This window comes from Vipera berus (genome assembly GCF_964194415.1).
Source record: "Vipera berus genome assembly, chromosome: 1".
Classification (NCBI taxonomy): Eukaryota; Metazoa; Chordata; class Lepidosauria; order Squamata; family Viperidae; genus Vipera; species Vipera berus.
The window spans coordinates 67,980,304-67,994,314 of record NC_138202.1 but is presented as its reverse complement, the minus strand read 5'-3'; the positions used below and the strand labels follow the sequence as shown (position 1 = coordinate 67,994,314).

Genomic DNA, 14,011 nt, shown 5'->3' with positions numbered 1-14,011 from the left:
TTAAAAAATTCTTCTAGGCTCTTCATTTGGAAAATAAAAGGACTAGTGCACAGGATCTAGAAATGTCCACTCTGCAAACTGTTTTAATTCTTTGAGACCACTGAAGAGTCCTTTAACTTCAGAAAGAAGCCAGAAATATCTGAAATTTAATGTCTTCTATATTTTGTTTCAGGAGATAGACATTGTTCGAAGAAACATGTTACAGAAGACCCGGGTCTTAAAAAATGAGGTAGTTACTTGCATCTGTTTTTCAACTCTAGCATTGCCAAATAAAGTCTTATTCCATCAGACTACCAGCTTCAAAACAAATCTTTGTGGGATGTATAACATCCCAAATGTACAGAGCCTTGGTGGAGCAGTGGGCTAATGCCTCCTTAAGTAACACCAGCTGCCTGCAATTAGTGCAGGTTCGCATCCCACCAGGCTCAAGGTTGACTCAGCCTTCCATCCTTCCGAGGTAGGTAAAATGAGGACCCAGATTGTTGGGGGCAATTAAGCTGATTTTGTAATAATGCCACTTGGTGTGTGTGTGAAAGCCCTAATAAGCAGGCATATACATAGAATGAAGGCTACTGCTAAGTTTGTAAGCCGCCCTGAGTCTTCGGAGAAGGGCGGGATATAAATAGAATGAAAATAAAATAAAAAATAAAACTACAGATTGGGATGGAGGGCCTTGTTAAATAATTTGTCTGGAAAATATTCGTAGAGGTACTGGGGCTACAGAATGAGAGTAGCCCTCCTAAACATTCTTACAGCCAACAACAGAGCCCTTCATCTTTATTTGTGACTATTTGTTTAACTCAAATTCCACTTGATCCATAACTTTACTGGAAGGATAGATCTACTAAATGTAATGGGAGAAAAGGAGTATTAATGTAAAACATAAATAGAACTTAATTCATTTTTAATCATCAATAATACTATGTTAATACTGTTTAGTGCAGAATCAATAGTTGTAGCTATGTTGCAATTAATGTAGAACTGGTAAGCTGCAGATTTTCCACGGCAAATGTATGGATTATATGAACTGGATACGACTGAACACGTACTGTGTATTTCACTTTTTCTCCTAATTCATGTTTTGAGGTTGTATCAGGTATTACTGAGGCAGTTGTTTCTCTTTTCCATACAACCTTAGTCATCTATTACTTCTTTCAGGGATTAAAGAAACATCTTCTCTATTATAAGAGGGCAAATGGAGAGAACCCCCTGGGATTTGACCTTTATGAAGAGCTTCCTGACATTCGACTGAAATACCTGCAAGCAATAACTGAGAAATAATGCGGCAAGGGAAACTCAGTTTCAGACACCTAAAGAGGACTCTGGCTGACCGAGGAAGTGAGCACCAGTGGACAGAGATTTTGGAAACGTTGGGTTAGGTTCCTGGTCTCTTTCTGAGCACAAGAGGAAATTATCAGCTCTTACTTGACCCAGTTTTGATAAACCATTTGGACTGTTTCATTTTTTTCATCTAGTTGATGCTTTTACTTTGGGGAGAAATAAAAACGAGAGTAAGAAATGTATAGGTTAAAATGAACAGTAAATGACCCTTGATAAATAAAACGTGGTATAAATTTAACACGTTGGCAGGGGAAGCCCGATATTTTGATGTCAAATGATAGCTTAATGTCTACTTTCGCATTTGATTGGTACAATGTGATACAGATGTCTGGGAAACAGGAAACTGACTCTCTGAAACTGCCCCGAAGGATACTGTCAGATTCTGCAGCTGTTTCTGAGCAAGACTTCTCAGGAAAACCACATTAGAAGTTTTCTTCATCTCTGCTCTAAAGCCACCTGCCCCTCCTTTCCTCCTGTCTTTCTGCATTAGCTGCTTTTGCTCTATTTTTATAACCTTATTATATTTAATAAAGTTATCTTTCACAGAACAGGATGCTTTGGCAGCTGCAACTATGGACCATAAGAGAGAGAGAAAAAAAAGTGGCGGTTGGTTGGTTGGAAACATGTGTTGCAAAGAGTGAAGCATTATTGAGCTGAATGAAGGCAGATTCCATAGGGATAAGGGCACGATAGTTTATGTAGAGTAATATCCTCAGTCGGGTACATAAATCTGTTTTTTATTTGTTCAAAATTAAAGGCAGCCAGCAGAACACAATGTGTGTGTGACTTCTTATTACTTTTCTAGTGTACGGTTTGTGAGAAGAACAGCATCATATATACAGTACAGTGGGTAGAGATGTATGCATTCCTATAGAGTTGAAGTTTTTTACTAGTTGTTGCATGATGTTCAGTCACTAAGTTGTGTCCTACCCCATGGACCGTGGGTCTAGGTCAGGGATGGGGAACCTTGGCTCTTTTATGACTGGAGGACTTCAACTCCCAGAATTCTTGAGCCAGGCTGGCTCAAGAATTCTGGGAGTTGAAGTCCTCCAGTCATAAAAGAGCCAAGGTTCCCCACCCCTGGTCTAAGGACAACTCGCCACAGCCAGCTCGCGACGGGATGATTTGCCATGGCCAACTCACCGAGGGACAAAAAGTACACAATATGGAAGAAATGGTGAAGTAGAATCATTACAGAAAGGATGCAAAAGGAGGGAATAAAATGAAATGTGAATGACAAAAAATAAAATAATTTTTAATTATTTTAAATAACTAAATGAAATTGTTGAAATGTCCTATGGTGAGCTTTCCTGTGGCGATAAGTGTGCTTTTGAAGAGTTGATCAAGACTTCTGGCTTTTCCTTTCATAGCCAAAAACCACTCTCTCAAGAGTGCAACCTCTTTAAAGAGGCAGGTTGTTTTGGTGCAATTAAAAACCATGTTAAAACCCCAACCCCTAACCCATCAAACCAGGCTGGATTGCTCAAATAAATAAGTTTTTAGATCCCGCCGGAAGGAGCGAAGGTCGGGGGCCATCCGGAGCTCGACCGGCAAGCGGTTCCACAAGTCTGGCGCGCCCACAGAGAACGCCCTCCCCCTAGGGGCCACCAGTCGACATTCTTTGATCGGAGGCACCCTGAGGAGGCCCTCTCTGTGGGAGCGCACTGGACGGAGGGAAGTTGACGCCGGCCGCAGGTGTTGCCGTAGGTAATCCGGACCCATGCCATGTAGGGCTTTGTACATGCAGTCTTTCACAGGGTTGCTTGTTGTACTGAGTGTCTTGAGGATGAACAATCTGTTGTCCATAGTTCTCTCCTAAATACTATAGGAAAAAATGTAGAAACTAGAAGAAGCAATTAAATATATTTTACAAAACAGTGTTTAAACAACATTTTATTTTGCTTTTTTTTTAAACCTAAAGTACGCTAATGTTGAGTGTTAGCAAGATCCACCAGATTGCCTCTCAAGTGTAAGTAAATCTTTCTAGCTACATCACAACTGTTAAAACATTTTGGAAAACGGACCTCTTCCCTGCCACAGGATTTAAGAAAATAGGTTAGGTTCAAATATAAGTTTAAACAACTGGCCGCTGAAATAATTTATAGTGAAATATTTTGTTGTGTATTCTTTTTGTGGATCACTAGAGGGTGATGTTCAATAAAATATCAGTAAAAATTTCTACCATAGCCTATTGCGGATGAGAAAAAAAAACCCCAAACATTTGCACTCTGGTGAGAAAGTTTGCAATTTTTTTTAAAGATGTCAACCTTTTGTTCTATGTAATCCAGTTCTTATAGCATAATGATTATTTTTATTTTTAAAAAGATCAAGGTAAAGTGTGCCTGGTAATAATAATCATATAAGTAACAAAATTGTTTTTAATTTGGCATGTGCTTTTCATTGGGTGATAGCAACAATTGTAAGGTGATATGGATAAGTTACCCTAATAACATTGCTTCAAATTTTGTTACCACAATAGCTGTTTCAGTAACCTAATTGGTCAATTTTCTTTTCTGATCAGAATAGTGCAATTGCACAATTTCACAACTGATAAATGGAATGCTAGTTTGCTGGACAATCTTCCTGACATTATTTTCGTAAAGCATTTGATGTTTAAATGATTAGCAGCTTCATCCTCAGACATTCATTCCCTATTTCCTCTTTGGTGAAATGTTATTTGTGACCACTGACAGTGAGGGATTCTCTGCAGCTAATGCTTTTTCTTCCCCTTTCAGATAACTTTTGCTGGTTATGATCCACACATTTAATAGCTCTAAAACATGGGTGTCAAACTCGCCGCATCGTGTGACGTGTCGCGACGTATCATGACTTTTTTCGTATTGCCAGAGCTGGGGTCGGGTGGGTGTGGCCTCCGCATGATGCAATTGGCCCACAGCCTGGCAGTTTGACACTCCTGTGTGTCTAAAAGGAAAGAAATTTGTAATTTTTGTATCCTCCGTTGACGATACTTTACTCTTGTTAGGCTGTTTTTAAAATGTAATTTAAATAGTTAATACATTTTGAAATCTGCATATCCTAAGGGATTTTCTTGTGCTGCCTTGTTAAGGAGAAATATTGTTTAACTGTTCAAATGGATCGTTTGATATAGAGCTCCTTCTGTAGTTTTCTGCTTCTAAAGCGAGCTACTGAGACTTGCCACCAGTCTCAACTAGTTGTCTTTAATTAACACAAGTCTTAAAATTGACGGTGTATTATTCTCTTCCCCTTTTCTATTTTTAAATATACATTCTACTTTATTGTCAACATCAAACATGTACTTTGCCACTAGTTATTCTTTTTGATATGCATGAAACCAGGGTAAACATCTTTAGCTACAGCAGTAGCATTAGCTTCTCACCATGCTTTTTTTCTCGCTGGATTACATGGGATTAGGATAGTAAGAAATATTAAGAGACTTTTCCCTCAAGGTGAAACAAATCTAGTATTCTGATCAAATCTAATATACTGATTAATGTAATAATTTCTAAACTTTCCTTTTGTGTTTTTCAGTATCCCATTATAAACACCACAATTATGTCAGCGCTTAAAGGTTTTAGAGACAATTAGCAAATGACAGTTTAACAGCATGCCTATTACTGAAAACTCACTGCAAAATTGATAATATAGCATGGAAAGGATGACCTGGTCAACCATTAGTGATGGTCTTCATAACCTTTAGTAACATCATTTTGCACAGCAGCCACAATACATTTTTCCCATATTGCATTCAAGATTGGACAATTGTGAGTTATCAACTTAGATAAAGGTAAATTGGTATGTATACCAGACTAGTACCAGGCTAATATTCCAATTTCAAATTGAACAATTATAGCTGCCAAAAAAAAGTGAAGTCTTTGAAACTTCTCTGCTAGTTGTTTTCTAGCAATTGTTATCAAAATCGTCTGGTTAGCTTCAGCCTCAATATTCCATATAGCAAAAAGATGTTTTATTTTCTTTCTAGATTTGTTCTCCGTATTTGTGCATAGCATTTCAACAGCTGTGAAAGCAAGCAGAGCATATGCTACAGGTCTCAATGTGAAAAAAATGGTAATAGCTGAACTAAGACATGGTGGACTATATTACTATTGAAATAGTAATTGTTTCTACACTATTTCAATATTAGTTTATTGATGCAAATCAATTATGATTTGTAAAAGGAAAAATGGACATAAAGGGGAAACATGAGACGTTTGCAACATATGACAAAGATATCTAGGTCCTGATTCTAAGTAACTTCACTACCAATGAAGTATTTTACAAATGACCATAATCAAACCAGGTATAAGGTGGGTGCTAAACAAAGGAAACTGCTGTCAAATAGCTGTCAAATTCAAAGCTTTTTTTTAATGTAAAGTTGAGGCTGGAACAAAGAACTATTCGTCCCTTGAAGATTCTTTACAGAGGACATGGCGATGGGGTTCCTGCGACTCTGCTTTCCAACTTCAGGCAACAATCCCAATCGCATCCCTAATTCACAGTACCTACTTATCTGTTATTTCAGCTTGCATTTTATCTTCTATTAAATTTCCTGCTCCTGATTCAATATGGCTCCCATCACATGCTCAGCTTTTCCTTCCTTTCTTTATTGCTTTTGTTTTGGGTATACTAGCTCCCTCCCAGGTTTAGTAACAATATTTCTGTCTGTTCTCTTGCTCTCCTACTTGTCATGGTTCAACTGCATAGCATAAATAATTGTCTCTTAGCTCTCATATTAAGAGCAGTCTGTAATGAATAATGTGCAAGTCATGCAGTCTATGGGTGTTGTGGGAATAATAAACCAGCACATCCAATATTTAGATGAGTCAATCAAGGAAAGGAGGTCCAGTGAACTATGTTTATCCCCCCCTCTGCTCACTAACAGAGACTCAGAAATGTCTTTTGTTCAAGAATCTGAGCCCCCCCTCCACTCCCAAGTCCCACAGTGCTATCTGATCATGGTGGGGCAATGTTACTGAGAAGGACGAATGAAGAACGTCAAGAATGCAAACCCAAGAGAATATATTCCCAACAGGTTCTCCCAAGCCAGGAGACACCTATACTGGGCAGTAGCGATATAGGAAGATGATGGACACAGATGTTCACTTTAGTGACAAAGGGTATCAGTTCATATTTTGCAGGAGAAGCCAATGGTAAACCATTCCTGATTTTTTTTTAAACCAAGAAAACCACATGGATAAAATGTCTGGTGAAATGGTGCCAGATAATAGGCCTCTCAGGTTGGATGGCAGCCAGCATGCTAAAGAGGAAGAGCTGAGGCTCTTTTGGAGTACTAAAAGTGTCCATGATGTGGCTAGTTAAGGTCTTTGCCATACAGGGAAAGAAAATCCAAAGCTGCAAAGACAGAATTGCAACAGGAACATGGAAGATAAGAAGCAGGAACACAGAAGAGCTGAACACAATGAAAAATGAAGTCAAATGACCTATAATTGACATCTTAGGCATTAGTATATTGAGATGGGCTGGGATCAGACACTTTCAGTGAGAAGATCACACTGTTTATTACCCAGAACATGAAAAATAAAGAACCTGTTGCTTTTATAGTCAGATAGTATATTAAGAACAATACTTGGGTACAATGGAATCAATGATCAAATAATATAAACTAGACTTGATGGACTCTTTAATATTATTTATTATTTATTATTTTATTTTATTTTATTTGTATACCGCCCTTCTCCCGAAGGACTCAGGGCGGTGAACAGGGCAATAAATACTAAAATACAGAAATACAAAAATTAAGAAGAGATTAAACCATAATGCCCAATAAAACAGATAAATTTACATAAAAACAGTGATAAAATCCCCAAACCCATCAGACCAGGCCGGCTTGTTCAAACAAATAGGTCTTTAGATCACGTCGGAAGGAGCGAAGGTCGGGGGCCATCTGGAGCTCAACCGGTAAATGGTTCCACAAATCCGGCACACCCACAGAGAACGCCCTCCCCCTGGGGGTCACCAGTTGGCACTCTCTGACCGGTGGCACCCTGAGGAGGCCCTCTCTGTGGGAGCGCACTGGGCGGAGGGAAGTTGATGCCGGCAGCAGGTGCTCCCTAAGGTACTCCGGACCCATGCCTTGAAGGGCTTTGTAGGTCATTACCAGCACCTTGAATCTCACCCAGACGGCAACTGGAAGCCAATGCAGCTCACGGAGCAGAGGTGTAACATGGGAGTATTGGGAGACCCCCAACACGACTCTCGCGGCTGCATTCTGCACCAGTTGGAGCCTCCGAGTGGTCCTCAAGGGCAGCCCCATGTAGAGGGTGTTGCAGTAGTCCAAACAAGAGGTCACGAGCGCGTGAGTGACCGTACGCAAGGCATCCCGGTCTAGATAGGGCCGCATATCTATATGTCTTAGTAAACGGACATGAAGCAGAAGATCAACTTATCAATTTCTGCCATTCCAAATGAATTCTTTGTAATTAATACTGTCTTCAAACAACCAGAACGATGCCTCTATATACAGACATCACTAGATGAAATGCATAGAAACCAAATTGGCTTCATTATAGCTAAAAGGAGGTGGAGGAACATCAAATCAGGTGCTGACCCTTAAGCTAAAGAAGAAGAAGAAGAAGAAAGACATTTTCCATGATATGATCTTGAACATATGCCCACCATTTTCAAAGAGAACACCAGGAATTGCTTTGAAGTCCTAAACCTCAAAGGAATTATGGAATAAATTTAAGTCATTAAGAATGAATGTGAAAAGAGATTGCCAAAAATGAAGAAAGAGAAGAAAGCAAATAGGATGTCAGAACAAACTATGAAAACTGTCTAGAAGAGAAGTCAAATTCAAGAAAGAAATTTAACTAGGAGTTTTGGAGAAATTTTAGAAGAGACTAGAATCAGTATTACAGGATCTATAAGGACATGAAAGATGGAAACAGCTATGGATAAAGAAAGTATTTCAAAGGTTCTCTGACCTGAGAAGGAGATCCCAACCTCAGATTTCTTTGCTAAAGGATAGATACCATAGTAATCAATTCAAACCAAACCAAAAGGTAAATGGAAGGAGAACATAAACCAGTGTACAGTAATCAACATCCAAGATGCCTTAGAAGACTTAAAAGAACCTACTTAAAAGAACCTCTAGTCTTAAAAGTTAAGTAGATCAACACTCCAGTCATTACTGTCAGAAACTGATGGAATGCTCACTGAAATATGGCAAGTGACAAAAGAGGAATTAGTAAAGATTCTAAGCAAGCTATGCCAGTAAATCAAGACCCCCCCCAGAAAAGGGACTTAATAAAGTGTGCAAACTATTGTACAATATCTTTAATTTCATATGTTAGCAAAACGATGCTTAGGATCATCCAGTGTAGAAAAAGAGATGCCTGATATTCAAGTTGGCTTTAGAAAAGACCAAAGGATATGAGACATTGTTGCTGTTGCTCGGGTGTTTGTATGTAGATCTTTGGTCATTCGGGTTTTTTCCCATGTAGAATTGGAGGTATCAGGGCAACGTTTCGACGAAATCTCATCCGTCATCCTCAGGCTGGTAGCTTCAGCTTCGTTCTTCTGGGAGAAGTGTGTGGTAGTGGCTGTTTTTTCTTCTTTTTTAAACTGCCAGAGGGGGTGTGGTCTGTGGGTGGAGGTGTGCTCTGATTGGGTGGGGGGTTAGCTGTTACTATATATATATATATATATATATATATATATATATATATATATATATATATATATATATATACACACAAATTATTCAAATTGCTAATAAAGAATTTTGGGAGGCTGAGATGGCCATTTCGAACTCTTTATGTTCTCATCAGTCAGTCATACCCTTTATCTGAGATTCGAACCTGGGCTGATTGTATTTTTTATTTATTTTTTTATTTTAATTCCATTTATATCCCGCCCTTCTCCGAAGACTCAGGGCGGCTTACAAACTTAGCAATAGCCTTCATTCTATGTATATGCCTGCTTATTAGGGCTTTCACACACACCCCAAGCAGCATTATTACAAAGTCAGCTTAATTGCCCCCAACAATCTGGGTCCTCATTTTACCTACCTCGGAAGGATGGAAGGCTGAGTCAACCTTGAGCCTGGTGGGATGCGAACCTGCACTAATTGCAGGCAGCTGGTGTTACTTAAGGAGGCATTAGCCCACTGCTCCACCAAGGCTCCACCAAGGTATATTAGGCAGTTGTTTTAACTTGCTGAGCCACAGGTTCTTTCTCTCTTTTTATTAGCTAGAAGGCAAGGCAAATATATGTTAAGTATTTGTCAAGGCTTTTTTGAAAGCACCTTGCTAATTAACTCTTTCATTCCTGTTTTGGCCTGTCTCAAGGCTTATCCACAGGATATAGTCAAATACTTAACATATATTTGCCTTGCCTTCTAGCTAATAAAAAGAGAGAAAGAACCTGTGGCTCAGCAAGTTAAAACAACTGCCTAATATACAATCAGCCCAGGTTCGAATCTCAGATAAAGGGTATGACTGACTGATGAGAACATAAAGAGTTCGAAATGGCCATCTCAGCCTCCCAAAATTCTTTATTAGCAATTTGAATAATTTGCACAAATAATTAGCTGTCATAGTTGACTATATCCTGTGGATAAGCCTTGAGACAGGCCAAAACAGGAATGAAAGAGTTAATTAGCAAGGTGCTTTCAAAAAAGCCTTGACAAATACTTAATATACATATATATATATATATATATATATATATATATATATATATATATATATATATATATATATATATATATATATATATATATATATATATATATATATATATATATATATATATATATATATATATATATTGTGCAATATGCTTAAAAAGATATGTTAAATGCTCAGATTGTAAACTTTGGGAAATTCTTAATATAGTGTCACATCATGGGTTGAATATTCTAACACATGTTATGGGAGGGAAGGACATGACATTGAGTTGTTTTTCATATTGCATAGAACATAAAGTTCTAAGAACAGACAAGAATGTATTTGTTATTTTTTTAAAAAAATAAGTTCTCCAGAATCTTAGTGCTTGTATGTAATAAATAGCACAGAAGAATATAAGCACTACAAATGTGGGATGTGGAGAGAAGCAAAGCTAGGGAGAGAGCTTTGAGCATTTAGCTCATAAAAGTCTTAAGTTTAGAACACGGGTGTCAAATTTGTTGCATCATGTGACGTGTTGCAACATATTGCAACTTTTTTCGCATTGCCAGAGCTGGGGTGGGCGTGGCCTCCGCATGATGCAACTGGCCCACGGGCCGGCAGTTTGACACCCCTGGCTTAGAACATCTGCCTATTTAACCATGTTTTTGGCATTAAAATATAGCTGATGTCTTTTTTTTCTTTTAGGATCTTCACCTTTTAATAGCTGCATGGTGGCCTATCATGCATTTTTGTGTGCTTTAGTCTCTCTGTCTAGACTCTAGAGCTATGAAAGAACTTCTGAAGACTCATAAAAGGAAAATATTAAAGACGGCCTCCAATAAAAGCTCAACTCCTGGTTACTAAATGATTACATCCATACAATTTTCTTGGCAATTTTATGAAAATGGATTGTCACTTTTTCAACAGTTCAATCTATAGGCTGCATTTCTTGGCAGTCCCTCATCAAAGTACTAACTATAACCAGCCTACTTAGCTTGTGAGCATAGAAAAAGTTGGCCAGATGTTGAGACCACACATTTCTTCCAAAATATTCCAAAACAAAAAATTAGGAGTTATCTAAACTCAATGTAGGACAAAGCAAAATCTAGAGATTCACTTATCTCTCATTCAAGCCATCAACACAGTAATTTTGGGGTGTAGATAATTAAAGGTTCAATATATACTAGCCAGTTACAAACACTGCCCTTCATTTAGTGCAAACTCAGTCGTATCACATGATATGTTGCGATGTATCGTGACGTTTTTTGCCTTTGAGGAGCCGGGGTGAGCATGGCCTGCGCGTGACGCATCCAGCCCATGGGCTACCAGTTTGACACCCCTGATTTAGTGGGTGATGGAATGCTCTTGCCTCTTGGATTAATGAAGATTTAATTCTGATGAAGATGAGTAACAACCTTTACTTTAATAATATGCCTAGATTGAATACCTGGAGTGGGATTGCCTCAATGAGACAATCCTTCTGTGCAGTCATCTTAATATTAACATAGCCTGAAACCTCACATTCTCAATTACATTACTGTCAAAGTTGTTCATTCTTGAATGAATTAAAGTGAACCACCCACTTTTGTTTTTAATGGTGTACCTTCCTCTCATGGCTCAGATATTATCCTAATGTGAGTTTCCATCATTACTCTATCAGCCAGTGATTCAGATTCCACCCTTTACATGTTCAAAACGTGTTTATGATTTTTTCTTATTAGAATAATAAGAATAATAAGAGCCTTGGTGGAGCAGTGGGCTAATGCCACCTTAAGGCATTAGCCCATTAGCAGTGGGCTAATGCCTCCTTAAGTAACACCAGCTGCCTACAATTAGCGCAGGTTCGAGTCCCACCAGGCTCAAGGTTGACTCAGCCTTCCATCCTTCCGAGGTAGGTAAAATGAGGACCCAGATTGTTGGGGACAATAAGCTGACTTTATAATAATGCCGCTTGGAGGGGGCCGAAAGCCCTAATAAGCAGGCATATACATTACATAGAATGAAGGCTATTGCTAAGCACATTGATTTGTGCTTTAGATTGTAAGCCGCCCTGAGTCTTTGGAGAAGGGCGGGATATAAATGGGATAAAAAAAAAGAATGATTTATGAATACTTTGTGAAAGAGCTTTTGTAATACTACTAAATAGGGTTGAAATCATCCTAACTAGTAAAATGATCTTATTCTCCTTCTGTTCATTTTCTGCACCAGCTTTGGTGGAAACTCTTTGAAATCTTTCCAGTTTAATTTTGACTTCATGTAGGAAAATACAATTACCTCTTTGAAATAATGTGCAACTGAAAATCATCCCCATTTCCTGAAACTTTGTTCAACGTGTGGTACTAGACAGAATTCTGGGAGTATTTTTATGGAAAACAATGTGGTGAAATTATCCAAAATACAATTCTTTGGTAAACAGGGAAAGTTTGTGCACTTGGGAACAAAAGTTGAGAAAATTGTGATTAATTTGCAAAACAGGCAAGCAAAGTTATAAAGAGAAGCCAACATGGGTTTGTCAAAAACAGATCATGCCAGACATTGACAAATTCTTTGAAAATGTGACAAAATTAATGGACCGGAGAAATGCTGTGGACTTCAGTAAGGCATTTGATAAAGTAGACCACAACCTACTGTATTACTTGATAAGAAAGAAAAATGTGTGTTAGGCAGCATCACTACCAGTAATGGATTTGTAACTGGCTGATCCACAGCACTCAATGTGTAATCTTTAATGGAACTGCATCTACATGGGGGAACTATGCAATGGGGTACCTCAAGATTCTGTACTCTTCAACATCTTCATAAATAGTTTGGACAAGGGAATAGAAGAGGAACTCATCAAATTTGCAGATGACACCAAGCCAGCAGAAATAGCCAACACTCCAGAAGATAGGCTCAAATGTACTAACTGTGAGAAGGATCTTGACTGACTTGAACATGAAATTCAATGGTGAAAAAAGTAAGGTTCCACATTTAGGCAAGAAAAACCAACTGTATAGAATGGGTGGTACCTGGCTAAATAGTAGTTAGCGGTGGGAAGGATCTTGGAGTCCTAGTGGACAATCACTTAAATATGAGCCATCAGTGTGCTTCAGCTGCCAAAAAAAGCTAATGCAGTCCTAGGCTGCATTAACAGGGAGAGCATCAAGATCCCATGAAGCGTTAGTACCACTTTATAATTCACTTTATATTCCACACTTGGAATATTATATCTAGTTTTGATTGCATTGATATGAAAAAGATGATGAAACTCTAGAAAGAGTGCACAGAACAGCAACAAAGATGATTAGGGATAGAAGGCTAAAATACACAAAGAACAGTTGCAGGAACTGGGTATGATTAGTTTAATGAAAGAAGGACTATGGGTAACGTGATAGCAATGTTCCAATATCTGAGGGGCTGCCACAAGGGAAAAAGTTCAGAGAAGAGCAACTAAGATGATCAAAGGCCTGGAGACTAAAACATATGAAGAATGGGTATGGCTAGTCTAAAGAAAAGAAGAAATAGGGGTGACATGATAGCAGTTATTCCAGTATTTGAGGGGCTGCCACAAAGAAGAGGGGGTCAAACTATTCTCCAAAGCACCAGAGGGCATGACAAGAAACAATGGTTGGAAACTGATGAAAGAGAAAAGCAATCTGGAATTAAGGAGAAACTTCCTAACAGTGAGGACAATTAACCAATGGAACAGCTTGCATTCAGAAATCGTGGGTGCTCCATCACTGGAGATTTTTAAGAAGAGACTAGACAGTCACTTGTCTAAAGTGGTATAGGTTCTCCTACTTGAGCAGGTGGCTGGACTAGAAGACCTCCAAGGTCCCTTCCAGCTTGTCATCAAAAGTTGTGGGTGCTCCATTCCTGGAGGCTTTTAAGAAAAGATTGAAGAACTATTTGTCTGAAATGATATAGGGTTTCTTGCTTGAGCAGGGGATTGCACTGGAACAGGCATGTCAAACTCGTGACATCACGTGATGTTGCGCAATGTATCACAACTTTTCCCCCATTGCTGGCAATGAGGTGGGCGTGGTTTCAGTGTGATGCATCCGGCCCATGGGCCGGCAGTT

At 38.7% G+C, this 14,011-nt stretch overlaps 1 protein-coding gene across 1 annotated transcript in view; it reads left to right on the top strand.

Moving 5' to 3' along the window:
• The window catches only part of RPAP1 (RNA polymerase II associated protein 1), a 72,832-nt gene extending 70,614 nt beyond the window's left edge, over nt 1-2,218 (top strand). Inside the window, exons 24-25 of the mRNA XM_081330124.1 lie at nt 173-229; nt 1,159-2,218. Of these exons, the coding sequence (XP_081186250.1) occupies nt 173-229; nt 1,159-1,281 (180 nt within the window). The 3' untranslated portion in view covers nt 1,282-2,218. The remainder of the gene's footprint in view (nt 1-172; nt 230-1,158) is intronic.
• The last annotated feature ends 11,793 nt before the right edge of the window (nt 2,219-14,011 follow it).